This window comes from Canis lupus, chromosome 24 (genome assembly GCF_048164855.1).
Source record: "Canis lupus baileyi chromosome 24, mCanLup2.hap1, whole genome shotgun sequence".
In the NCBI taxonomy this organism is placed as follows: domain Eukaryota; kingdom Metazoa; phylum Chordata; class Mammalia; order Carnivora; family Canidae; genus Canis; species Canis lupus.
The window spans coordinates 26509513-26535693 of record NC_132861.1 but is presented as its reverse complement, the minus strand read 5'-3'; the positions used below and the strand labels follow the sequence as shown (position 1 = coordinate 26535693).

General features: G+C 34.8%; 2 protein-coding genes and 1 long non-coding RNA gene across 17 annotated transcripts in view; 1 reads left to right on the top strand and 2 right to left on the bottom strand.

The window, feature by feature from the left end:
- CEP44 (centrosomal protein 44) overlaps nt 1-9043 on the bottom strand; it is a 38307-nt gene extending 29264 nt beyond the window's left edge. Inside the window, exons 1-4 of one of the 13 annotated variants that reach the window (XM_072796024.1) lie at nt 8491-9033; nt 6640-6956; nt 5949-5980; nt 484-620 (exon numbers count right to left, since the gene is read on the bottom strand). In XM_072796024.1, coding sequence (XP_072652125.1) covers nt 484-572 — 89 coding nt within the window. In that variant the 5' untranslated portion in view covers nt 573-620; nt 5949-5980; nt 6640-6956; nt 8491-9033. Of the gene's footprint in view, nt 1-483; nt 621-5948; nt 5981-6639; nt 6957-8490 lie in introns of those variants that run through there. The other 12 variants (XM_072796012.1, XM_072796013.1, XM_072796020.1 and 9 more) reach the window with 12 other exon arrangements.
- Nucleotides 6819-26181, top strand: part of FBXO8 (F-box protein 8) — a 48542-nt gene continuing 29179 nt past the window's right edge. Inside the window, exon 1 of one of the 3 annotated variants that reach the window (XM_072796026.1) lies at nt 6819-6932. In XM_072796026.1, the coding sequence (XP_072652127.1) occupies nt 6878-6932 (55 nt within the window). In that variant the 5' untranslated portion in view covers nt 6819-6877. Of the gene's footprint in view, nt 6933-8960; nt 9308-26181 lie in introns of those variants that run through there. The other 2 variants (XM_072796028.1, XM_072796027.1) reach the window with 2 other exon arrangements.
- Nucleotides 24298-25191, bottom strand: LOC140615908 (uncharacterized). The gene is made up of 2 exons (XR_012016413.1): nt 25036-25191; nt 24298-24749 (listed from the first exon to the last, which is right to left on the bottom strand). It is a non-coding gene; the product is annotated as an uncharacterized lncRNA (long non-coding RNA).

Genomic DNA, 26181 nt, shown 5'->3' with positions numbered 1-26181 from the left:
CGCTACATTCTACAAAAGCAAGTAAGTCATAGTTGGAAAGTGAAAACTACACTGAAAGGTTCAAGTGGGGTCTATTAAATGAGTTAGCTTAATAACAAGCTTTGTGCATGGTGTAAGTTGTCATAAGAAATCCATTAACTAGAATTTTCTAAATTAAAAATACCATCTAACTGAATGTGAGAGGATAGCAAATTATATAATTAGATCCATCATACTTTTATGAGTTTAAAAATTGTACAGAAACCATACCTTATATGGATATATATTGTGGTTCTACTTCTAAAGGTGTTTTAAATCTGTTAGAATTTTTCATTGACCCATATTTGAAAAAAAACAAAACTCCTATAATCCTCTGCTTTCTAAAATATTTTCATCATTTCAAGGAAAAATTTTAAACTGACCCAAGTAAAACCTGTCTTTAGGTCAAATCTTACCTCAACTCATTATCAAAAAGAACACAAGTAAGTTTGATACATAGCTTACCCTACACAATCCACCTCTTGAGGATAATTTAGCATGCGAAGCACTTGTTCTAGGTTCCGTAAGCTTCTTTTTAAGTCACCTGTTGCCATTATTCAACATTACATTCAACTCCAGCTTTCAATAATCTAATTTTTCACCTAAAAATAAATCCATAAAACACTGGTTAAGTCTATTTCTGAATCTTCTCTATTTTGTTCACATCTCTTATAGGGACTTACTATATTTATTTTATCCTAGGTATTTTCCGCTAAATTATCTTTCCTACTGGTCCAGTACTATCGCCTATATACAGTATATTCCCGAATAGAAGATAAGCTTTTCCCCCAAATACTTTTTTTTCCTTACAAAAAAAAATAAGTTTGCCTTATGTTCATATTCTTACAAAGTGTCTCATGGTACTCTACCAAATACTTTATTTTGAACAAAGTACCATTTGGGAAGAGACATCAACCTGAAATAATCTCCATCAGTGACTATTTTAGATGCTTATAAAGGTTACATAATAAAATCAGTAAAAAATGGAGAGAAAGGAATTTATTACAGATTTAGTCATTATTCCCAGGGCTTTGAACTCATAGTTATCCATAAGATGTTTTGCTTAGAAAGTAAAAATTGAGTTAAAAAAAATTAGGAATTGGCTGGTAAAATATGATGGGAGACAGAACATAAAGACTCCTAACTCTGGGAAATGAACTAGGGGTGGTGGAAGGGGAGGTGGGCAGGGGGTGGGGGTGAATGGGTGATGGGCACTGAGGGGGGCACTTGACGGGATGAGCACTGGGTGTTATTCTGTATGTTGGCAAATTGAACACCAATAAAAAATAAATTTATTATTAAAAAATAAAAAATAAAATAAAATGGCTAAATGCCTCTTGGTCAAGAAAAAAAAAGTATATGTTATCTTTATCTCTTTTGTTTAAACATCACTAAAATGAAAGTAAATGATTAAAAACCACATATACTCACCAGGGCAAAATGAATTAGAGGGGATTCCACATGATAGAAGAAGTATCAACAAAATCTTGGAAGATGGAAAGCAGATGAATAAGTGAAAACCAACCTAGCAGAGCAGAGACAGGCTAATCCTGTCTGCCCATTTAGGAGGAAACTACCAGAGCCAAGATAGGTTTAGAAACGAAGTTCCCTAATGCTTTTGAAAGGCTAAGGGGTAAGGCCAAGGGGGTTGAAATAAGGATGATTATTTGAAAGTCCATGAAAGAAAGGAGCTGCTAAACCCTAGATTTTTACTTTTCCTCCCTCCCTTACCCCCTCCCACATACTTTGTTCAGTTAGGCAACTACCTCTCTGCTTCCCCAGGTTTAGCAATGAGTTTTTAGATAATATCAGAGCACAATCAATAACTTTTTAAAAAATGGTGAGTTGTACATCATTAAAATTTAAAATTTCTTTTCTACAAAGGCATTGTTAAGAGAATGAAAAGATAGTTTACAGACTGGGAGAGAATATTTCCAAAACACATAGTAAATAAAATACTTGTTTCCAAAATATACAAAGAACTCTTATAAGAATAAGAAGAAAAACCCCAGCCAATTAAAAAATAGGCAAAATATCTGAATATTCATCTCACCAAAGAAAACATACAGATGACAAGCATATAAGATGCTCAGTATTACATATCATTAAGTAACTGCAAATTAAAAGAGAGACACTGCTACACACCTATTATAATGGCTAAAATCCAAAAAATTGATGATACCAAATGCTTATATGAGAATATGGAACAAAAGGAATTCTTATTTATTCCTGGAAGAAATATAAATGGTATAGTTGTTTTGGAGGACAGTTTAGCAGATACAAAGCTAAACAGTCTTACAATTAGCAATCATGCTAACAAGGTATTAGCCAAATCAAACTGAAAAAGTATGTACATATTACATCCTGCATTTGAATGTTTATAGCAGATCTATTCATAATCACCAAAATGTGAAAGCAACCGAAATGTCCTTCAATAGGTGAATGGATGAAAAAAAATGTGGTATCTTCACACAACAGCATATTTAGTCAGCAATAAGGAAATGAGCAGTGACAAAAAGACACTGATGGATCTTACTGCATCTTCCTAAGTGAAAGAAATCAGTCTGAAAAGGCTACATACTGTATGATTTTAATTATATGACATTCTGGAAAAGGCAAAACTATAGTGACAGTAAAAACAAGAGAGATGAAAGGTGGTTACACAAGGGCTCAGAGGGAAGGAGAAGAGAGGGTTGAATAAGTAAATGTAGGGGAAATTTTTAGGGTAGTGAAAGTATTCTGTATGATACTGTGATGGTAGACATATGACAGTATGTGTTTGTCAAAACCTATAAAACTATATAGCACAAAGAGAACCCTGATGTTTGTAACCTTTAAAAAAACATTTATAAGTTGGTAAACCCCAAGACAGAATGCAGATTGTGACAAGAGAATCTATATTACCAATGTGTGAAACAACCTCATAGAAGTGGATGGGTGGAAAAGGTGCTAAGTAACTACCGGAAATGAGTGGAGCCTGTATGGCTAAAGACAAAATCACTTGCATATAAAAACACTGTACCCTAGTTTATAAAGTTGTTTCCCATGTATTTATGAATTAATTGATACTTCTATGCATTCACCCTGGAATTGAACAATATGTAAGATCGTAGGAGTCAGGTTTCTTACTGCTAGGGTGGTAGTTTATAGATTAGTAAGGAGAGCAGACTAGAATGAGCCATGCCTGTCTAATCAGAGTTAGACACATCCAGAATGAACTTCATGTTCAGCTTAATATAGATACAGATAATTATATACTGAAGTACCTCTCGATACGGGTATACTGTATATTTATATTATATTTATATTTATATATATATTTATACGGGTCTATAAATGCATATGTCCTTTCTCTGCCAGCTGAAAGTGATTAAAAGCAACAACACCCCAGCAGTAAAGAGCACACTTCATATTCAGATCTTAGCGTGTAATGTTGTTCTCCAATAAAAGGACACGACTCCTTGGAGAAATGGTAAATTCTAAGACTGGCACAGAAAATATACAAGATGAGCCTGAAGTATTACATAGCTCCAGAAAATGAGAAAGCATACAAAAAACAAACCAATCCCAAAGTGATGGGGGTTATGTCAATAGGACACAGGAAACAAATGAAACAGTTCCCAATAGTCAAAGGTGAAACTATCTGAATGACAAAATTAATACTATTGGATTATAATCCAAAGTATAAGCAAAACAAAAAGTGAATCACTATAATTCAATACATTAACATATAAAGGATAAAATGCAATCATTTTAATACATTTCATAAAATTCAACATTCCTTTGTGATATAATTCTTAGAGGATATTAGAAATAGAAGGGAACTGTCTGCATTTGATAAAGAATATCTACAAAAACAAAAACAAGACAAAAAACCCTACTGCAAATGTCATACTTCATGGTGAAATATGGGAAGCTTTCTTTCTGAGACTAGGAATGAATCTTGTTTCCTCTCATTTCTCTTAAACATTGTAATAGAGTCATAGTACAAAAATGCAAGAAGAAGAAATAAAAGTAATAAAGACTAAAAAAGAAGAAATAAAATTGTACCTATTCACAGATGACATAATTGTATACAAGAATCCAAAAGAAATAAGTGAATTTAGCAAGGTAGCTAGGTAGAAGGCCAATACATAAGAACTAGTTGTATTTCTCTGTATCAAGTAATTATATGATTTTTAAAACAAATTTTCTTGTATAAATCAAGTAGCCTCAAAAGTATCATGAGCGTGTGAATAAATCTAGAAAAGATGTGTAAGATCTCAAAACCAAAAATCCTAAAACTTTTAGATTTATTAAAGCCCTAAATAGAAAAAGTATACAACTTGTTTAATGATTAGAAGACTCAATAAATTGATCCATAAATTCAATGCATTCTCTTCTCCCTCAAAAAAAAAAAAAAAAAAAAAAAGGGATCCCTGGGTGGCGCAGCGGTTTGGCGCCTGCCTTTGGCCCAGGGCGCGATCCTGGAGACCCGAGATCGAATCCCACGTCGGGCTCCCGGTGCATGGAGCCTGTTTCTCCCTCTGCTTGTGTCTCTGCCTCTCTCTCTCTCTCTCTCTCTGTGACTATCATAAATAAATAAAAATTAAAAAAAAAAGACCCATATGTAAATGTAACATTTAGAATCAGTGAAATTATGCACAAACAGAACAATGGAACAGAAGAGTTCACAAAAGACCATGCATATATTGACACTAGATTTATGACAAAGTTGATGCTGAGTAGCCCTGGAGAAAGGATGGTCTTTTTCAATAAATGGTACTGTGTCAACTTAATATCCAGATAGAGTAAATAAATCTTGATCCCTTGATGTGAATAGTACCTCACATCTTTTACCAAATTAATTCCAGGTTTGTTGAAGATCTAAACATAAAATGCAAGACAACCAGGCTTGCTGGAGATCATAGAGGAGAGTATCTTTGATCTTCAGGTAGAGAAAGATTTTTTACCTTATGAATGAACCACATTAAAATTAGCAACTCTCTTCATCAAAAGACATCTTTAAGAGAGTGGAAAGATAAACCACTGAGAGAAAAATATGTTGTGGATGTATTAAACCAGCAAAAGGATTCATATCTAGAATATGTAAAGAATCTCCTTCAAAGCAATAAGAAAAAGACGATAGAAAATGGGAAAGAGAACTGAACAGGAACTTTCTAAAAGAGTAAATAGTGAAAAGACATTCTATCTTATTTATCATTAGGAAATTCCAAAGTAAATCCAAAATGTGAATCTATAGAACATCTGAAACTCACACAATGCTCTGGAAGGGTAAATTAGTACAACTACTTTACGGAAAATTTTAGGGTGATATCCACTAAGTCTGACATATACAGGGCCTATGAAACAGCAATATGATTCTAGAGAATACATCTATGAAACAGTATGTGTATGTATATGTGCACCAAAAGACAGGAAAAATATTTGAGATTTTAAATAAATGAGTTCATTTTTGTAAATACCGAAGAAAATACCATGGAACTGTATTTTTAAATGACTCATTGCAATGTGTAGAGTTTTCAATCTGATTCTCAAAGAAGATTATTCCCAAAAGAGGTTCATATAATAAATATTGATAGGCAAATAAATGATAAGAAAGAATCTTTGTTAGTGGGACACCTGGGTGGCTCAGCAGTTGGGCGTCTGCCTTTGGTTCAGGGTATGGTCCCGGAGTGCTGGGATCAAGTCCCACATCGGGCTCTCTGCATGGAGCCTGCTTCTCCAACTGTCTGTCTCTGACTTTCTCTGTGTGTATCTCATTAATAAATAAATAAAATATTTAAAAAAAAGAATCTTTGTTAGAAAAAGCTAAAAGGCTTCTAAACTGTAAGTTTAATCAAGCAGTAAGGCAAAGCTCAGTAACACACTTAAAAATATCTATTTTTAAATGTATGGACACTTCATAGAAGGAAAATATATAACAATACCTTGAATAACGAATCCTCTGGGAATGAAGTTCCTTTAAAATGAAGTCATAGGCATTAAAAACAGAACAATTCAGAAATCAGGTAAAGTAGAGTTAGTATAATCTTCCCCCAGTCAACATTCCAGCAGTTGTCCAGGATACAAAACATCTCCTTACATACTTTCTCTGTATTAATAAGGTCAGCAATTTGCAAAATCCTAAACTTAGTAGGCTTTCTATTTTGAGCCGCTAGCCACTCAATGCTGCTTCCCCCCTTTTTAGGAACATAGTATCTTGCTGTTCCAAGACTGTTCTCCTTTAGGGATATGGTAAAGAACAGGTTATTGAATATAATTTATAAACATGCATGGATTTTAGTATTTTTCAGTTAATCAATTACTTCTAAATATTTACATTTTTTAGGCAGAAGGAATTTCAGGTACTGCCAAATGGAAGATAACTAGAAAAAGAGGGAGTGATTCTGAAATCACATTATACAAAATACTGGCCAAGAAAATAGACCTTATTTCACACCTTTTAGGATGACTAGGTGATAGATGGACATAGGGAAACAGTAAGAGAGGGCTTCCCAAGACCAGCCTTACTTCCCTGGGAGATGAAATGGGAACTAATCTGGTTGTAACTGCAAAAAAATATATATTCTTAGGTACTGCCACTAGCCAATATAGTATTGTATTACGTTCCAGACCTACCTATCTTAATATGATTCTTCTAGGGGTACCTTTTCCATCTAAGGCATTCTATAACTTTTATATAAATTGTGTATCTCTCCATAGATTTCCTTTAATTCTTTCAAATGTATATTCCATGCTTCTAATACATGTAATTTTGTTTAATACTTTGTGGTATCTTTCCTTCCTCTGAAGTCCTGGAACATATGTCAATGTCTCAGATTTCTACCTCTGATAATGGAATTTCTGACAACAAAGTATGTCCTTGGAACACATCCTCTTCCATATCAGCAGAACAAATATTTTGAAGAAGGGTAAGATACAAGTACAGGTTGAATCTGCAGGTGAAGGAGATAAGTAATAAAACAGGATAAAAAAAAAAGGGATAAAAGTGAGTATCATACAAAAAAAATGACAGCTACTGTTCTACATTTTCATGAAAGACTTTGCTAAATATATTACAAAACTGAAAAATACTAAAATTAAAGTATTCTATGACTTGTAGAAGCCAATCTACAAGTTATGTGCATTTTATTAGCACAGTACCTGCAGAAATGAAAAATAACTTGTAATTTTTTTAAGCTTGATTAATGTTTTCACTTTATAACCCTTATCAAAAGAAATGAAGAGGAGAACTATTTGTAACATAGATTCCAACCATTACGGTGTACTCAATATTGCTTCCTAGCATCCTCCGGAGAGGTCTCTCCACAAGTCAGATCTGCCTAACTACTTTTATTGGGGGAGACGCGGGGATCCCTGGCTGGTTCAGTGGTTTAGTGCCTGCCTTTGGCTCAGGGCCTGATCCTGGAGACCTGGGATCGAGTCCTGCCTCGGGCTCCCTGCATGGAGCCTGCTTCTCCCTCCTCCTGTGTCTCTGCCTGCCTATCATAAATAAATAAATAAATAGATAGATAGATAGATAGATAGATAGATAAACCAACCAACCTTTTAAAATATATATATACTATTGGGGGAGACGCCGTGAAAACGGAATACAATAGCAGTTTATGATTTTTAATCTAGCTCAGTCTCCTTGCAGTCAGAGTTCCTAAATGATGCCTCCCCATGGAAAGCCATTGAACTCAGAGTGATTTTTGTTCAGAATGAAGCAGGTACACGGACTTTAATGCTTACGGTCCATGGCTAAGAGTTTGTGACATATCTTACAATACTAGATTTTATTAAAAACACACACACACACACACACACAAACAAAAAACTCGTTATCAAAAATAGATAGGAGGTAAAATTAAGCTTACGAAATTTTCGCAAAAGATATTCGGGGAAACACTGGTCTAAGAGATACGCAGAAAAGGTCTGGAAAAGGAAAAACACCGAGAATATTGGGAGAAAAACAAAGAGGGTGCGGGTCGAGCAAGGAGCTCAGTAGGCTTGCCATGTTCACAAAGTGCTCACGAATATAAAATATTTGTGGGTCGCTTTAGGGCAACAGTCTTGGGTACCCATAATTTCGGAATCAAAATGCCCAAGGCTGATTTTTTTTTTCCCCTTAGAGAGGTAAAAAGAATAAAAATAAAAATAAATAATAAAAATCAAAAAACCCTAAATTGTCTAGAAGATGGAGAAATACAGAAAACCCAGGGAAACGCAAGCAAGGGAAACGCTCAGCTTTTCACCTCTTCCTTCCAGTCCGCATTTCGGAGGAGGCTGATCTTTCCTGAGCTCAGAGCTGCCAAGTGAAGGAATCAGCCTGTAACTCGCCCACCCTAACCCTAAACTGAGCTGGCTGCCACGATCTCCCCTACTTGGCTCTTTATCCTAAGGAAGGCCACACCGGTGGAGTCTACAGGCGGGGCACTTCTACGACTCCCCTCCCTCCGTTCGACTTAAAAGGATGAAAAGGCACACCTGGTCATTCGCTCCCGCCCGCCGTTTCGGAAAGGGCAGCAGAGAGAGGCTTCCCCTGCATAACCCGGGGCGCGCCGTCGCCAGCCTCCCCAGCAGCCGCCGAGCACGGAGGAGGGCCCCGCAGGCCTCCCGCCCCGCTCAGCAGGGACAGGGGGAGACAGCATAGGCGACCGGAGCGAGCCACCGGAGCCCAGCCGACAGCAGCGAGGAGCGGCGGCGGCCCGAGGCTCGCGTCGACCGTTTGTATTTCAACAGTGGCTGGAAGCCCGCCGCGCGCCGCGGCAACACCTTCAAAGCTGCCGGCTCCTCGGTGCTTCACGATTCCTCGCTGCAGATTCCACACCACGTTTGTCCAGACCCCCGAGGACGCTGGCTCTGCCGAGGCGCTTTTCAATGGCCAGCCCGATCCCAAGTTGCAGATTAAAAGTTTGCCTAATGTTAGTGCTTAGAGTAGCTCGGGGGACGAAGTGAGAAACGGGGGATCTATAGCGAATCGTAAATACCCGGAACAAAAACGCGGCTTCTCTAAGGCTCAGAACCCTAACGTCACTTCCGGCAACAATAGGAAACGTCAAAAAGTCGGACGGTCGGCAGCTCTGCCTGCTGCAGCTTGAGGTGCGCGGAGTTCAGGGGGATCCTGCGCTGCTTTTGGCGTTCTCGCCGCTGTTAGCTCCACCGGCGGGAACGAGTAAAGTCTGAACCGGCTTCTCCATGGCCTGGGCATCAGTTCCTGGCTGAGCCATTTTCTTTTTTGACTAAAAGCCCCCGCCCAGAGGCCGATTCGTCGCGGCGGCGGTGGGGATCGCAGGTCGCTCAGGTACAAAATATTTCAGAGCTCTTGCCTCTCTCTTCTGCATACTTTTACTTTTCTTCTCGGGAATAAAGACAACCGGTGCTTGCCAGTTGGCAGAAACTTGCCAACCAGCAAGACTTTGGGACCAATGGCAGCGCAGAGCATTTTGAGTGACAGCCGCGGCGGCTTGTTAAAATGTGGAGTCTGTACCAGGAGGCGGGAGTGGGTGTGTCCTTATGTTTCTAGGCCACTGGAGTATAGGTTAACTTGGGACCCCAGGGAGTGTCCCAGCCTCGCTATGAAATAAAGCTGAGACATGGCAAAGGTTACTCTTTTCAAGCCCAAGTGCTGCTTTTCAAATAGAGTATTTTCTTGATGCATATGCAGTTTTCGGTTCTTTGCTTACTTTTCAGTGATACGAATGCAAACACTTCTACTTAAGATCATGATGGCTTTGCCCCGTGCTTCAAATGTCACAGATTTGGCAGGTTCTTAATTTGTCTGTTTGTTTTCTTTGTGACTGGTCTCTACTCTCTTCCATGGCGGGTGTTCCGGTTAAATATTATTACACGAAACTGCATAAGTTAGTCCCAATCCTCATTGAAGTTTTTTTTGTTTTTATTTTTAGGTTATGTAAGCAGTTAGTCATTAAACAACGGAGTCTATTTAACAAGTTGAATTTTTATTTTTCAAGGATCCTAGATGTTTCCCTCCAAATCAATGTATCATGATTTTTATTACTACAAAGTGAAACTGATTTATGTTTTTCATTTCAGCTTTACTCCTCCCTTTTTAATATTTGCAGTATGGTAACCATATTTTTGAAACCATATTTTTAAGAAAATGGTGTACAAAATTGAGCCAATTGATCTGAGAATGAAGAAATAATGTTATTGTTTTTCAAGTTGAATAGGAAACTTCCATTTTTTTGCCAATTATTTTGATAATTTGTCTGATGAGATACTGTATTAGATATCTATTGCTGGGTAACAAATTACTCCAGAATTTAGCAGCTTAAAAAAATAAACATGGCTTATTATCTCACAGTTTCTGTGGGTTAGAAATTTAGTTACAGCTTAGTAGAGAGCCTCTGACTCAAGGTCTTTGAGTTTGTAGTCAACCTACAGTTGGACTATGATCTCATCTGAAGGCTTCACTGAGGGGTAGGAGGATCTGCTTCCAAGTGATTGATAGGCCTAGGTTCTCCACCACATGGGCTTTTACCACAATATGGTAGCTGCTTTCCCACTGGATGAGCAATTGAATAGAGAGTACCCAAGACTGTCAATAGTGTTTTATAACCTAATCTCAGAAGTGATATCTCACCATTAGTGACATTTATTAGTAGTAAATCCAACGAAAAGTCAGTGTGGAGAGGATTTATATAAGGGCATGAATCCCAGGATGCAAGGATCTTTGAGGTCTATCCTCAAGACCACCTAACCCAGCCTGGCTGATAACTTTTAAGAGTGACTAGATAGGAATAACAGCAAAAAATGCATCCAAAAGAAGTGTAGTCAGACAAGGAAAAATGTCAACTTGTAAAGAAATAAATTTGCAAGCATTATCTCTCTTTGAAAACAGCTATTTTCATTTTTTTTGTCTTTTTTCCCCTACTAATTATCTAAAGATAAATCTAATAAATCTCGAGATTTTTCCTGGGAAATTCTGCCTCATGAGGGATGATGTACGTTTTGTGTTTTTAGGGTCTATATGAGCAGAGCATATCACAACTGGAGATGGTGTATTCCTTACCCATTGCCATTTTATATGGTTGACATATCAAAACAAACATGAGCAACGGGGTAGCTCTTAAGGAGAAAAGAGGTTAGGAAAAGCTAGAGGTAATGCTTTTCTAGTATAGAAAGAATGCAAGTCTGTGGAAGTCTTTATGTTGTTGTGAGATCAAATAAAGATGGGAGAGGGATATCTTCAAAGTGTGTTTTTAGGTCTGTTTTTCAGCATTATTAATAGGGGTCCGGTACCACCTTCTATCAGCATTACCTGGCTGTCCATCACTAGCACAGCTTTTGTCAGTGAATCACATAACCTTCTTAAAAATTAAAGGTACAGCCTTTCAGTGTTCTAACATTATTTTGGCTGTGATCTACTGTAAAACTGTATATGCTGCTTCCAGGTTTGAAAGACGTTGTAAAGCTTTACCTGTTAGTAAAGTATTATTCTGGTTTATCTTTTATAACTTAAGTTCTTAACACCAGCCTAAATGTGTCAATTCTCAAATTATGAGTTAGGCTTTTAAATTGAGATTCCCAGAGTACCTGAGTGGTGCAGTCAGTTAAGTGTCTGCCTTCAGTTCAGGCCATGATCCGCAGATTCCCAGGATCAAGCCCTTGCCCTACTCCCTGCTCAGCAGGGAGTCTGCTTCTCCCTCTCCCTCTGCTCCCCCGTCTCTCCCCACCCAGCTCCCTCATGTTCTCTCTCACTCACTGTCTCTCTCTCTCTCTCAAATAAATAAATAAAATCTTTATTAAAAAAAATAGAGATGCCCTGTCAGGTTAACATATTTCATTTATATAGTAGGTTTCAACCAATTAATGAATGTGATATGATAGATAGCTGCAAAATTTTAAACAAATGCTTGAGAAAACACAGTTGAAACACTTCCATCCACCAATTACCTTATGGTAATAACTGCTTAGTAAGCCAAAAACATATAAGTTATTATATTAGTTTAATAGGGGATTTTTGTGTGTTTATTGTGCTTTTGTGTAGATTAGAAGATACTGGTTTTGCTTTTTTCACAATATAAAACCATTGAATTACCAAGAGATTATCATTTGATCACAGTGCATTGCAATTACTTATTCAAATGTATGATTTTACAGTTTATTACTTAACCAAGTGCTATGTATTACTGTTTTTTCTACATTTTGATTCAAATTTGGAAACAAACTAATCCTTTGGCTGGTTTGTGATTAATGCATCAATCGTTGATACTGAAGTGTATGAAATATACATCCAGCTCAAGTTGCTTTTTCATTATTTTACTATTTTAAAACAAGTTTAATGAAATATATCCACCTCCAGAAATTTATATTCTGTTACTTTTTTTCTTTATTTTGTTCTTCTGACAAATTTATTGAGATACATTCTATAATAAAACTAATAAGTTGAATAAGTTCACATCATATGTGGGGCAAGTACTTTAGTGACATAGATATGATAAAAGATCTGTGGTTTCAAGTTTAGGCATTAGGTTTAGTCATCAACATTGGAGAAAAGAGAAAGAACAGAGATTTATACACACACATAGGCCTCCATCACCTCTTTATTTATTTTTCTCATTTAATTTTTATAGAATTATAGAATTTTACAGCTAAAAGAGACCTTAGGGATTGATCATATGGCTCAAAATCCTTGTTTTACAGGTGAGGAAATTGAGACATCAAAATTTAAGTGACTTTCCCAATATAGTTATATTTTCTCATCTTATTTCTGACTTCCCTTGTATTCAGGCTTCCCTCAATATTTTAATATCTCATTTAATTTGTCTGGAAGCAATTCAGTAATTACGGTTTTTATTATGCTTTGCTTTTTAATTCCTTAACTCTCATAGCAATGGCCATTTTGGTTAGTGAGCATGGAGTGTGCTGTGCCCCAAGGAGCTGATATGGTAGTCGATGATTAAGTAATAGTGCAGTTAAGAAAGAACCAGTGTAATTAACAATAATGCTGGTGAGAAGTATGATTGCTTTTACTTTAAAAGTTGAATTTGTTTCTTTACAAGTTGAGAAGTATGATAAATTTATTTAAAGATTTATTTAAAGATTAAAACAGTGGAACATTTCTTGCAAAACAAGCCAAAAGAGTTAAATAAGGCTAAATTTCTCAGCTTTTTTGGTTGCATTTAAATGACACATTTTAATTTTTACATTTGTTTACATGCCATTTGGTAACACTCACTATAGAATCAAATTAAATAACTGGAAAAAAGCTTCAGAAAGTAATATTGTAAGTCTTTTTGAATTAAAAAAAAAAAAAACACTACAAATGGTATGCCTTTTAGTAACACAAACTGCTCTTGCAGGACCAGATCTTTAAATTTAATGAGTAGGTGTTTTTTCTTTTTTTTTTTTTTTTTTATGTGTTTGAGGTACCTTGTGACCTCTTAGTACTTAACTATTTCCCTTTTCTCCTTAGAAAAGACCTCCTTGTGGGCTTACCTTCCTTCTTTCTCTACAATTGTTGCCATTCAATTTTAAGGGTGTGATTGGTTATCATGTTTTTTCTTCTCTCTTTTTTCTCTTTTTTTAAAAAAATTTCTCCACCTACTGTGTTCTAAACTACTTTGGTGGTCTGTTCTTTTGGAAGTAGAGAAATAAATATTGGGCTGCCCATTTGATTCTGAAGGTATTGTAGAAAATATTTTCTCACAGAATTTCTCATGTTCTTATGCCATTGAGTAATATCTCATGATATCATTTAAAGATTCTAGTTGTTACTTCCTAATTGAAAAATATTGAAAATTTCTAAAAGGATAAAAGTAAGTAAATTTCCTCATTTTTAAGTCTTAATAAAATTAGCATTTTAGAGATAACACTTCTGGTAGGCATCTTAGGTCTTTATTTGAGATAAGAAAAATCTTATTTTTAAATTTCACTGTTTAAGAATTTAAATTCAGATGTTATAGAATTACTGAACAAAACTAATTTTTTATAATGAGTTATTTTAATTAGATTATTTCTATGCCAATCATCATATACTGGTGATTTAACAGTGTTTGCTCAGGAAGAGACTTATGGAATTGACTTGCTTCAAATACAAGTATTTAAACAAGAGTGCTTTTTTGATCCTCCAGGCTCGTTTCTATTCTTCCCATCTTCCATGTGTATTTTCTACTTAAATGATGTTGTAAAACCATTCTCTATTACACAGAGTTGTCTCCACAGCATGTGCTATTTGAATGTTTGGTGCCATGGAATTACTAAAAGTACTACTGCAGTTACTTTTGTCTTATAGAATAGTATTTCATTTGATATTCAATTTGTTACCTAGAGATATTTTGATTAAAGTTGCTTAACATTTTTACAGATAAGCTTTATGTTTGATACACCAACAGCTATTAATAGCTATCTTATGCTTTTGTGGAAATACTCTACTCTTGAAAAGAGAACAAGACATTAGAAAGATAGTCAAAAATACTATCTATTTTAGAAACAGCTATGTACTTAATAGAAAAGTGTTATGGTTCTTATAAACTCTAATACATTGACTAATATAGTTGTTGGTGAGTAATTTACACCACCTTCTAGTTAGAAGTGTGCTATGTAATACCGATTCATTTGTCTAAAACTTTTTTAAAATGAGAAAACTGCATCTAAGATCATGTCAGAAATGTACTGCTGTTTCTTGGATTTTTGCATTAAGAAAAAAGTGAAGCAGGACCTACATACTGCTTTACCAATTAAAAGATGCTTTTATATATGTTATCTTAGTTAAGACTTACAGCACTCCTGTCCTACAATACAGAGAAGTGATTTCCCTCATTTTATAGGAAATGGAAGCTCACAAACCTTATTTGAAATATCTAAGGTCACACAGCATATGGCATAATTGGAGATGTAACTTTTAACTCATCTTTCCGAGTAATAATGTCAAGAAAACTTATGCATTTTTCTCAAGCAGACATCATACGCCTATATTCTCTAATCTCAGCATAATAAAACTAGAAATAAATTTTAAAAACCAAAGAGGCCTGAACATTTATTTTTTAAAAATAGGCTCATCCAAATAATTATTACATCAATGCATAGTATTATTATTAATGTTGCTGTTATTTTAATAAAAACAAGGATACGTAAGAATTTAGCAGATTTAAACAAAATTTATTCTGATTTTAAAAATGTTTTTAATACATAAAACCATTATTTGTATATATTAGAAATATTTGAAGAAATCCAATTTACATTAATTTATGTACTTTGATTTTTAATGAAGCAAATTATACCGATTTTCTCTCTAATCTATTTTTCATTTGCATTTTTATTAAATCGAGGAGGCACACAAATACCAATCCTTTAGCATTTATATCCTTACCCAATTTTTTTAACCTTAGAAAGTTTTTTTTTTATTTTTTTGTTAAGATTTTATTTATTTATTTATGAGAGACGCAGAGAGAGGCAGAGACACAGGCAGAGGGAGAAGCAGGCTCCATGCAGGGAGCCTGATGTGGTACTCCATCCCCAGTCTCCAGGATCAGGACCTGAGCCAAAGGCAGACGCTTAACTGCTGAGCCACCCAGGCGTCCCTCTTTACCCAATTATTGATATAGACTATATAAATAGTTAAAACATAGGATTGTGTCTTTAAGGATTTGTATTCCTTGATCATGTCTTCTCTTGACCTATATAGTAAATTCCATGGAGTCAGATAAAATTTCTAGGTTATAGATTTTAATAATTAGTAATATTTCCTGAAATCTAAAATAGTTACTCTTTGCCAAATGACACTAGACTTACTATATCCTTGGTCATTCTCTTTAGAGCAGGCATTAGTTTCTCTTATTTTTTAAAATGTTTTATTAAATTTTTAAAAGATTTATTTTATAGAGATAAAGCATGAGCAGGGGAGGTGCAGAGAGAGGAGAGGGAAAGAAAACCTTGAGTAGACTCCCTGGTGAGCCTGAAGCCCTACTTGGTTAGGACCCTGATAATCATGACCTCAGTTGAAATCAAGAGTCAGCACTCAGCTGACTGAGCCACCCAGGAACCCTTGTTTTTTTTCGTTTTTGTTTTTATATATTAAAAAGCAGTTTATATTGAGGTATGATCCACATACCATAAAATTCACCCGTTTTAAGTGTGCTATTTTGTCCCCCCTTTTTTGAGATAATGCTGGATGCACATGCAGTTGCAAGAAATATGCAGAGGCATCTCTTGTATTCTTTACCCAGTTTCCATGGATGGTAACATTTTACAAAACTGTAATATACAATCACAACCCAGGCATTGACATTGATACAGTCCATCTTTCTTATTCATATTCCCCCAGTTTTATTTTTACTCTCATGTATAAATGGGTGTATGAAATTCTGCACAGGTTCATGTATCTTGTACCATAGTCAAGATACTTAACAGCTCAATAGATTTTATGCCCTTGTATGATTATCCACTTCCCTCCTGGGTAATGATGGTGAACATGTCACCACGTGCTTGTGTACCCTTTGTTATATTCTCTTTAGTGAAATATCTGTTCATGTCTTTTGCCCCCTTTTTAATTGAATTGTTTGATTTTTTTTTTTTTTTTACTGTTGAATTTTGAGAGTTTATGTATTCTAGATACTAGCCCTTTGTCAGGTGTGGTTTTCAAATATCTTATCAGTCTGTACATACTTTGTGTTTTCATCTGCTTCACATGATCTTTCAAAGAGCGAGTTTTTGATTATAGAGGTATGCTTTGTCAGTTCTTACTTTTATGGATCATGCTTTTGATGTCAAGTATGAGAACTCTGCCTGGTCCTAGATCCTTAAGATTTCCTTCTATGAATTTTTTAAAAAGTTTTACAATTTTATGCTTTACATTTAAGTCCATGATACAATTTGAGTTAGCTTTTAAAAGATATGTGAAGTTTAAGTCGAGGTTCATCTAAGTCAGTATTTTATCATTGTTTACCATTCATCCCTTTGTTCACTCAACAAACGTTTACTGAGCACATTATAGATCTAAGGTACTGTTTGGTACTAGATTTATCCATGTAGCCTATTGTGTGGAATCAGTTCCTCATCTTAGGACTTAAAGTTAGTTCTTACTTTGCATGGTACCATGTTAACTGAAATGTGCATATTAGAGCTGTGGCCTTACCTTGCATGGTCCCATGGTCACTATTAGTAGTGCAATACTGTACAAAGCAAGGACTGCCTCTGTACAGGCATACCTCGGAGATATTGAGGGTTTGGTTCCAGACCACCACAATAAACTGAATATCACAGTAAAGCAAATCGAATGAATTTTGTTTTCCCAATGCATATAAAAGTTAGGTTTATATGGTCATCTATTAAGTGTGCAAAAATATTATATCTAAAACCTGTACATACCTTACTTAGAAAGGTAATTGCTAAAAGATGCTAACCGTCATCTGAGCTTCCAGAGAGTCATGCTCATTGATCAGAGACCACCATAACAAATACAATAATGAAAATGTTTGTATTGGACACAGATACAAAGTGGACAGATGCTGTTGGGAAAATGGCATTTATACACTTGCTTAATGCCAAGTTGCCACAAACCTTCAATTTGTTAAAAACTCATTATCTGTGAAGTGTAGTAAAGAAGAACACAATAAAAAAAAGATATGTGTATATATACATTTTTAAAAGTTATATTTCTTTTAATAAATTAAATCCAATAAACTTGAAAAAAGTACAGTATGATAGGTGAGTTCCAAAAGTATTGTTTTAATGAATATATTTGAGTAAATACTATTCTGTAATTAGTATGCTTAAAAATATGAATCTCAACAATTGTAACACTGATTTTAAAGATCTAAGAAATTAACATGCTATTCACAAAGCACTTTAAAATTCAAATTACTGGTGATTACTAGACATAGTAGAAATTTCCTCTTATTGACAGATTTATTTTGTGATATTGCCAGAAGGAACTTTGATATGTTGAATCTTCCCATGAAGTCTTGAAGTTTTCATTTCTAGAAACAATGATCATGATTAAAGATGATGGTAGTGCTTAGTGCCAAAAAGGTATCTGTTCAATCACTGACTGATGACTAAGTACTTGACTTTACTTGTCAAAATTTGTTTTTATATATAGTGTATCAGTCTAAGCAAAGTTAGCTGATGCTTCTTACATTATATATTTACTAGTTATTTTTTTTCTCCTAGCAAAGGTAAATAGCATCTCTTCCAAATTTCACAGATCCTAAATTAATGAAATTTAGAAGCAGGACTATATAGGCTCAGGTAATTAAATCCAAAATAATCAGGTACACTCTGAAATGGAAGAATATAGGATAATAATTTAAAGAGGGTTGAGAGATAACTACAGAACTACCTGTTATTGTAAATTACCTCCTGTGAGCTAGGTTCCCTAAAGTTAGCCCCTTTAAGTCCCATGGGATAAGAATTATCTGTATTGAGGCACCTGGGTGCCTCAGTTAAACATCTGAGTCAGTTAAACATCTGACTCTTTGTTTTAGCTCAGGTCATGATCCAGCCTCGTGTGGGGCTCTGCACTGGTCATGGAGCCTGCTTGAGATTCTTTCTCTCCCTCCCCTGCCCCCAAATATATATATATTTTTTAAAAAAGAATTATCCATTATTTTACTGATGAGGAAAATGAAGACCACAAATATAGGTGAATCAGATTCTGTGTTGGAGTTTGAACCAGAATTTTTTTCACATCAAAACCTATGAGAAAAGCTGCAGCTGGGAACAACAATGGAGGTAATAAGCAGTTACAGAGAAAAAAGAGATGAGAGCCAGTAATGAAGAAACAGATGGTAGATTGCCTTTGCCATCTGTGAGCTCTAACAGTTCTAGCATAAGATTTGGTGGTTAAGAACACAAATTCTTTGGATTCAGACCTAAGTCTAAGTACTAAATTTTACATTTACCAGCTATGAGATCTCAAGCAAAGTTACTTACTTGGGTCACAGTTTCCTCAGCTATAAAATTAGAGTAATAATTTCTACCTATTAGAGTTGTTGTGAGGATTAAAATGAGATCATCTATAAAAGTTTTAAAAGTGCTTAGCACAGAGAGTATTAAATGGTGGTTTATAGTACATAAACAGTATTATAGTTTAATATTTATATTACTAGATATTATATACTTAAAATTATGTACAGAAGGAAGAAACAGCCAGAAATTCCAAGCCTTTAATATGAACACAAAAAGAATTAAAAGGGGTATTTTCAATTTTCTTTAAAAATTTTTTCTCTATCCTTTAAACATTTCTGTCAAAAATGGCAAAAATAATTCTTACTATTTTGATGTTTTCTTTGACAGGAGTCTCTTCTCTTAAGCCATAGTGCTGGGCCTCTATTTCCTTAGTGATGGTTTTTAGTGTGTATAATACTAAACTAAACTAATTTTTAAACTGCATGCACATCAAACGAAGAATTTTTTCAAATTCACCTGGTTGAATTCCACACAAGATTTCTGTTTACAGAAAAGTTGTAAGAATAATAAAAATAACTAGTATATGCTCTAAGAGATTCATCAATTTGAAAATTTTCCAACCTAACTTTAGCACTCTCTCTATATAGAGATAGATATTACTATTTTTCTGAACCATTTGAGACTAGGTTGTATATATTATGTTTTAACACTTCAGTGTGTTTCCTAAGAACAAGAATATCCTGTGACACAGCCACTGTATGGTTACCAATTTTTCCCATGATGATTCTAAATGATTCCTCTAACCCATTATTCCTTTAATCTTTATTAGTTGACATTTTACTATAAAGAACAGCTTTCTTTTTTCCTTTATTTATTGATCATCAATGTAAATTTATGGATTCTTTTTTTATGTGGATTATAATCTATTACTGTCCTTATTTTTATTTTGATGCTCAAATTGTCCTATGTTTGACTAATAGCTTTTTCACATTAGCTCTTGACATTCCTTTTGACATTTTCCCACTGCTTTTGTTTCCATTTTTTTTAGGTCACTGGACATTCATAATCTACATTTAAGGAACATTGCCTTGGGATTTTCTTGGTAGCCCTTAAGGGGGTCCCAGGTGGAGACTGGAAAGATTGAAGTTGGGAGAAAGATATACCTTTTTGCCATATTTATATATTGTAGACCTTCAGTGGATTCCTTCTCTAAGCAAACTCTCAAATATGTAATATGTAGATTTATGCTTTATGATTGTGTTTATTAGATTAAGATTAAAATTAACTTTTGTCAAGAGTCACTGTATGAAATTAGGAAAAACTAGCCAAGTAGTCATTGTGTAAATGCTTCAGCCATACTTTAAAGATTGAACAGTGGGGGATCCCTGGGCGGCGCAGCAGTTTGGCGCCTGCCTTTGGCCGCGATCCTGGAAACCAGGGATCGAATCCCACGTCGGGCTCCCGGTGCATGGAGCCTGTTTCTCCCTCTGCCTGTGTCTCTGCCTCTCTCTCTCTCTCTCTCTCTCTCTGTGTGACTATCATAAATAAATAAAAATTAAAAAAAGAAAAAGATTGAACAGTGGATCTTTGGGACCATAAAATACTCGATTTGTGGATGTATGCACCTGTATAGAGCTGGTGGTCCTTCCTTTGAGATGATTGGTTTGATAGCCATTATACTGGGCCACTTACAAACGTTAGAAGAGAAAGGGAGTCTTTCTCTAGGGTTCAATCTTGAGAGGAAACACTTTTTCATTCAACCTAGATAAGGGAAAGGGGTTGGAGTGTGTGGCTAATCATTCTAGACACTTGATACATGTGTATTGAGGGATAGCTCATGGTCTGTTGTTCCATATTAGTTCATTCAATATTCATGAAGATTGCAAAGGGGCTGGTTTTTTTTTTTTTTCATTATTGTGTAAAGAAGGAAATGGTGACCCAATAATCCCTTGATTTTTGTTTCTCATTTTACTCTCAGTTGTTTCCATAGTTACACTGTGTATTGGACCCCCAAAAGCCTTTTGAGGTTCTGCAAGATAATAAGCCCCTGCTTAATTCTCTGCACTATTCCATATTGTCTTTCTCCTTCCTCTTCATGGCTTCATTAGCAACCACTACTCCTCCCACTTCCATGTTACAGAAATGTGTTGAAATGTTTTGTCCACTCAATAGCCTGTTTTCCTTCTCTTTTAGATTTAAGTTTTCCCTTTTTTATTTATTTTCTCTCATTTTAATAGGAGAAAAAGGTGGTAAATATATGTGTTGAAACTTAAAATTTTAACAAGAAGCTAGGAGTTGACTATAAAAGATTTTTCCAAAAGTGAGTTAGGATATTCTGTTATCTACTACTGTTTAATTGTTATCTCACAAATCATATTAATGAGATGGTACCCTACCATTTATATTTATCCTGGTCCTGGCTTAAGACCTATTCCTGAAACCATGCTAGCATGAATCAAAATAATTTTAGAGTTTAGCATATTAAAATCAAGCTATGTGATACTGAAAGCTTATTTGGAAGGAAAAGCACCATATATGCATAATAACACTGGATGTAACATGCCTAAGATATTGTCAGGTAGAGATGAAACAAAATCATTTAGAGGTGATAGTGACTGCTCCATAAATGGACCTTTAGGTAAGCAAGCAGCTTTATTCACTCTTAGTGATAAAGTTTTTCAAAGACCTTATTTTTTAAACATTTTATTTATTTATTTGAGAGAAAAAAGAGAGAGAGAGCGCATGAGCAGGGGATGGGGAAGCAGACTCCCCACTAGCAGGGAGCCCAATGTGGGGCTCATCCTAGGACCCAGGCCTTATGACCTGAGCCAAAGGCAGACCCTTAACCATCTGAGCCACCCAGGCGCCCGACTTTGTTTATTTTTGAAAAATATTGGAATTTTCCTAAAGTCATGTTAATTTCCATTTATGTTATCCCAGCTACTGTGCCATTGTAGCATAGGACTTTAGAAACACAAAGTTAAGTTTGAACTGTATAAGATAATAAAAATACGAAATTCATATATGTTAGGTTAAAATAATAAAATAGGTGTCTCTTTCAGCTAATGTGACATATTTATCCACAGTATTACTGAGTGTTCAAAGCTGCTCAGTTTGGTGTTACCCATACCATAGCCAGTAGTACCAGGTTTTTGAGTCTTCTATCCATTTGAGAGGTTTGCATATTCATATACATATGTACATGAGTACATTTGCAAGTAGTACAGAATTGAACATAAATATTTGGCCCTTACATGAAAACAGTATGTAATATCTCTGAGACATAAGGAGCATTATTTGACTACTGTATTAAAATGATCAAGATTATAGCCGTGTCTGCATAATTCCAGGAAAATAGAAATTATTAAATAATGTTCATTTGCATGTTTGGCCATTGTTTTGAGATTCTTCATCCAATTTATTTATATATTTTTAAAGATTTTATTTATTTATTCATGAGAGACACAGAAAAAGGCAGAGACACAGGCAGAGGGAGAAGCAGGCTCCCCACAGGGAGCCCAATACAGGACTGGATCCCGGGATCCCGGGGTCACGCCCTGAGCCAAAGGCAGACACTCAGCCCCTGAGACACCCAGGCGTCCCTCTTCATCCAATTTAAAAAAGAGTTTTGAGATTTATTTTGCATTAATCATTCTCTGTAAAAATGTACATTTGAACTTACTAATAAATAATATCTAAATCTTTGTTTATAGTTATCATATTATCATTCCTGAAAATTGCCTTGATATTTTTTTAAACCATAATTTTTTCTCTTCTCTGGAAGGAAGAATTTCAACTTTGAAATCTTGTATGGAATTTTTGTTAGCATAATTTCTCCTCTGTAACCTATGTAATTATGAAATTTTAATTTATTTCCATCAGATGAGAAATAATGAAGCACTGTTCCTCACTTTGGAGACCAAAAGAAAATCTCTTTGGTTTCATTTTGAAGGTCCTTAGAATTTTATAAATCCTCTGAATATGATAAACTTTTAAGTAAAATAAATTCAAATTTGGAGAAAAAGGCATGGGATATTTTAAATAGTATTAATTATAGTCGATCTTTATTTGCAGATTTTGTATTTGTGAATTTTCCTACTCAATAAAATTTATGTTTTTAATCCTGCAAATCAATACTCTCAGCACTTTCACAGTCATTTTCAGAAATGTACAGATCTGCAGAAAATTTGTATCTTGACATGCCATTTCCAGCTAAGGTCAAATAAGGTGATTCTCCACTTTTTTGTTTTAGCTCTCATATTGTAAACTAGTGTCCTTTTTGTGATCTTTTTAGTGGCACATTTTTTAATATTTTGTGCTCTTTTGTTGATGATTTCATTGTTTAAAATGGCCCCCACATTTATTGCTAAAGCACTGTTTAGCCTTCCTAAGTGCAAGAAGATTGTGATGGTGCTTTATAGAGAAAATGCCTATGTTAGATGAGCTCTGATCAGATTTGAGTTCAGTGTTAATAAATCAACAGTGTATATTAAAAGTGTCTTTTAATAGAAACACGCATAAAACAAGCTTATATGTTCATCAGTTGGCAAAAAATGTAGCCAGAAGCATGTGGGAACCTAACCCCTCCATGTCTCCTAGGAACAATGGTTCATATTGGCTAATTTACTGTTTGCAGTGACTTTATAGAACATAACTACCATGAATTACAAGAAATGACCATATTTCTTTTATTTGTACATGAAATAGACTATCTGTGCTCTTGTAAGAGTATTGTTTCCTGGAAGTGTCTATATTCCTCAACCTGTTTTTTTTTTTTTTCCTCAGCCTGTTTTGAGTGAACAAGTTATTAGCAGTGGTTTAATTACAATCTATATTTGTACCAACTGTTTATTTCAAATACAAAAGTTTTTTTGCGTTTAATTTTTTTCAATTTGAAACTCTTTGTATATTCAGTGATTCCACTATGCAGCTTGATATTTTTTGGACTGATTTCCTGGCACAAATGACAGTACTGTATCTTTTATGATGTATGTTTTAATGTTGAAAATCTTTATACTAAGATTTTATTAAAACTTTAATAAGTCATCTGAAAATTTTGTATTTTAAAGTCAGATTTTGATCAATTCAGTCCACACACCTATTTTCAAGAATTTTGAAATCATGTAAGACCCCAGCATGAAACTATCATCATATTTTACATCTCTTTTAGAGGCAGATGTTGACACATTACTAATAACACCAAAATCTGTTTCATGCCATTGTTATTGGCTCTATCATAAGACATGCTGAGGTTTGAAATTTTTTGTGGAATATAAGCAGGCTTTTTCACTTTTCAGGTTTGGGTCTGGTTAGTTGGTTGGTTGGTTGGTTTGGTCATCAATATAAAAATTGTATTTATGAGGAAAAGAATAATGGCTGAAATATGAAGTAACTAAAGGAGATGAAGAATTATGGGTATCAACATGAACAAATGAGTTTATTCAGTAGGCATAACATCTGGACAACTGAAGAATCATTAAGTTTGCCAATGTTCTCATTTTCACTTTATGAAAATATGGTCTTGTCACAACAAACTAATAGCTAATATTTTCGTAGCTATGGAATGAACTTTATATGCATTATCTCATTCAATACAACAACCTCTTGAACTATAGATATTATTATGTAATATGCAAATTATCACATTATATCTGAAGAAACCAAAGCTTAGAATAGTAAATAAATTCCCCAAGGTCCTATAAGTAAATAACAGTGCAGTCAGGATCTAAACTCAAGTCTGTTCGATGTCAGAGTCCACAATATTGTGCTTCCTCCATGACTTACTTCACAGCTTCTGCAATGGATATCATGTCATTGAGAGTTTTATCACTTTTCTGACAGTTCCACCCACATTTCACATTCCTGTTACCCTAAGGAGAATGGAGATGGAACTCTATAAACACCCTTTCCTTTCTCCAAAGCGTAAATTTGATATTAATCTTCCCCAAGTGGTTTATTATACTTTGGTTTTGCCCAGTATCAAGAACCTGCTTTAAAGGGAAAGGACATTTCAGAAGGGCAATTTGTGGTATTATTCATCAGTAGAATAGAGAATGAAGTTTCCTTTGTCTGAATTATGTGCACATAAGACTCAAGCTTCCACCCTCCCCATCACGTTTTTTTTTCCCCCTTCCAAGAGCCAGCTGCTAGCTTTACCTCTTTCTACCTGCCGGATGCTTTCTGAATCACATTATCCAGTGCTCAATTTAAGTGATCCCCATTAAAGTCCAGAGCCTAGGGAAATCACCCTGATTCTGCGTTCCCTAGCAACATCTCTGAGAATAACAACAGCTGCTTAACAGCTGCTTAACCAGAAAGATGCTGCAGGGGAAATACACAGAAATTGATATCAAATGCCTTAAATCTTGAGACTTCAAACATTGTAGTTACCATGTTGTATTATTTACTTTTAGTGGTATAAAAACAAAAGAAAAAAATAATCATCAGAAAAGGACAAGATATGCTAAATGACCTTAGCAAGTAATGTGATTCTAGATATTTTCTTGCTAAGATAAACAGAGAAATAGTCATAATGGACATAATGATCTTTATGATTTCCAATCTTGAAATGTTAATTTGTGTCAAGTTATACTTATGTTATAATATGACATGGCATATTTAAACATTTAGCAAACAAACTTCCTTACAAATTTCTGTTGATATTCTTTATTTTTCTGTTAATAATTTTTGCTCTCTTTAGTTTGCCTTTTCCAGAATGTCATATAATTGGAATCATACACTATGTACTCTTTTCAGATCATTTTCTTTCACTTAGTAATGTGCATTTAAGTTTCTTCCATGTTTTTTCATGGCTTCATAGCTCATTTTTTTTTTAGTTCTAAATATTTCATTGTCTGGATATACCATAGTTTATCCACTGACCTATATTGAAGGATATCTTGGTTGCTTACAAGTTTTGGTAATTATGCCTAAAGTTGTTACAAACATTGTGTGCAGGTTTTTATGTGGATATAAGTTTTCAACTTATTCAGGTAGATACCAAGGGTCACAAATGCCAGATCATATAGTAAAAGCATGTTTAGTTTTGTAAGACACTGCCAAACTGTTTTCCAAAGTGACTGTACCGTTTTGCATTTCCATGCCTTTGCCTGCATATGGTGGTGTCAGTATTTTGGATTTCAAGCATTCTAATATATGTGTAACATTTACTATTTCATTGTTTTAATTTGAGATTGTAGAACAACACATGGTGTGGGGTGTCTTTTCATATGCTTATCTGCTACCAATATATCTTTTTTGGTGGGACATCTGTTGATCTTTTGCAACTTTTTAAGTGAGTTG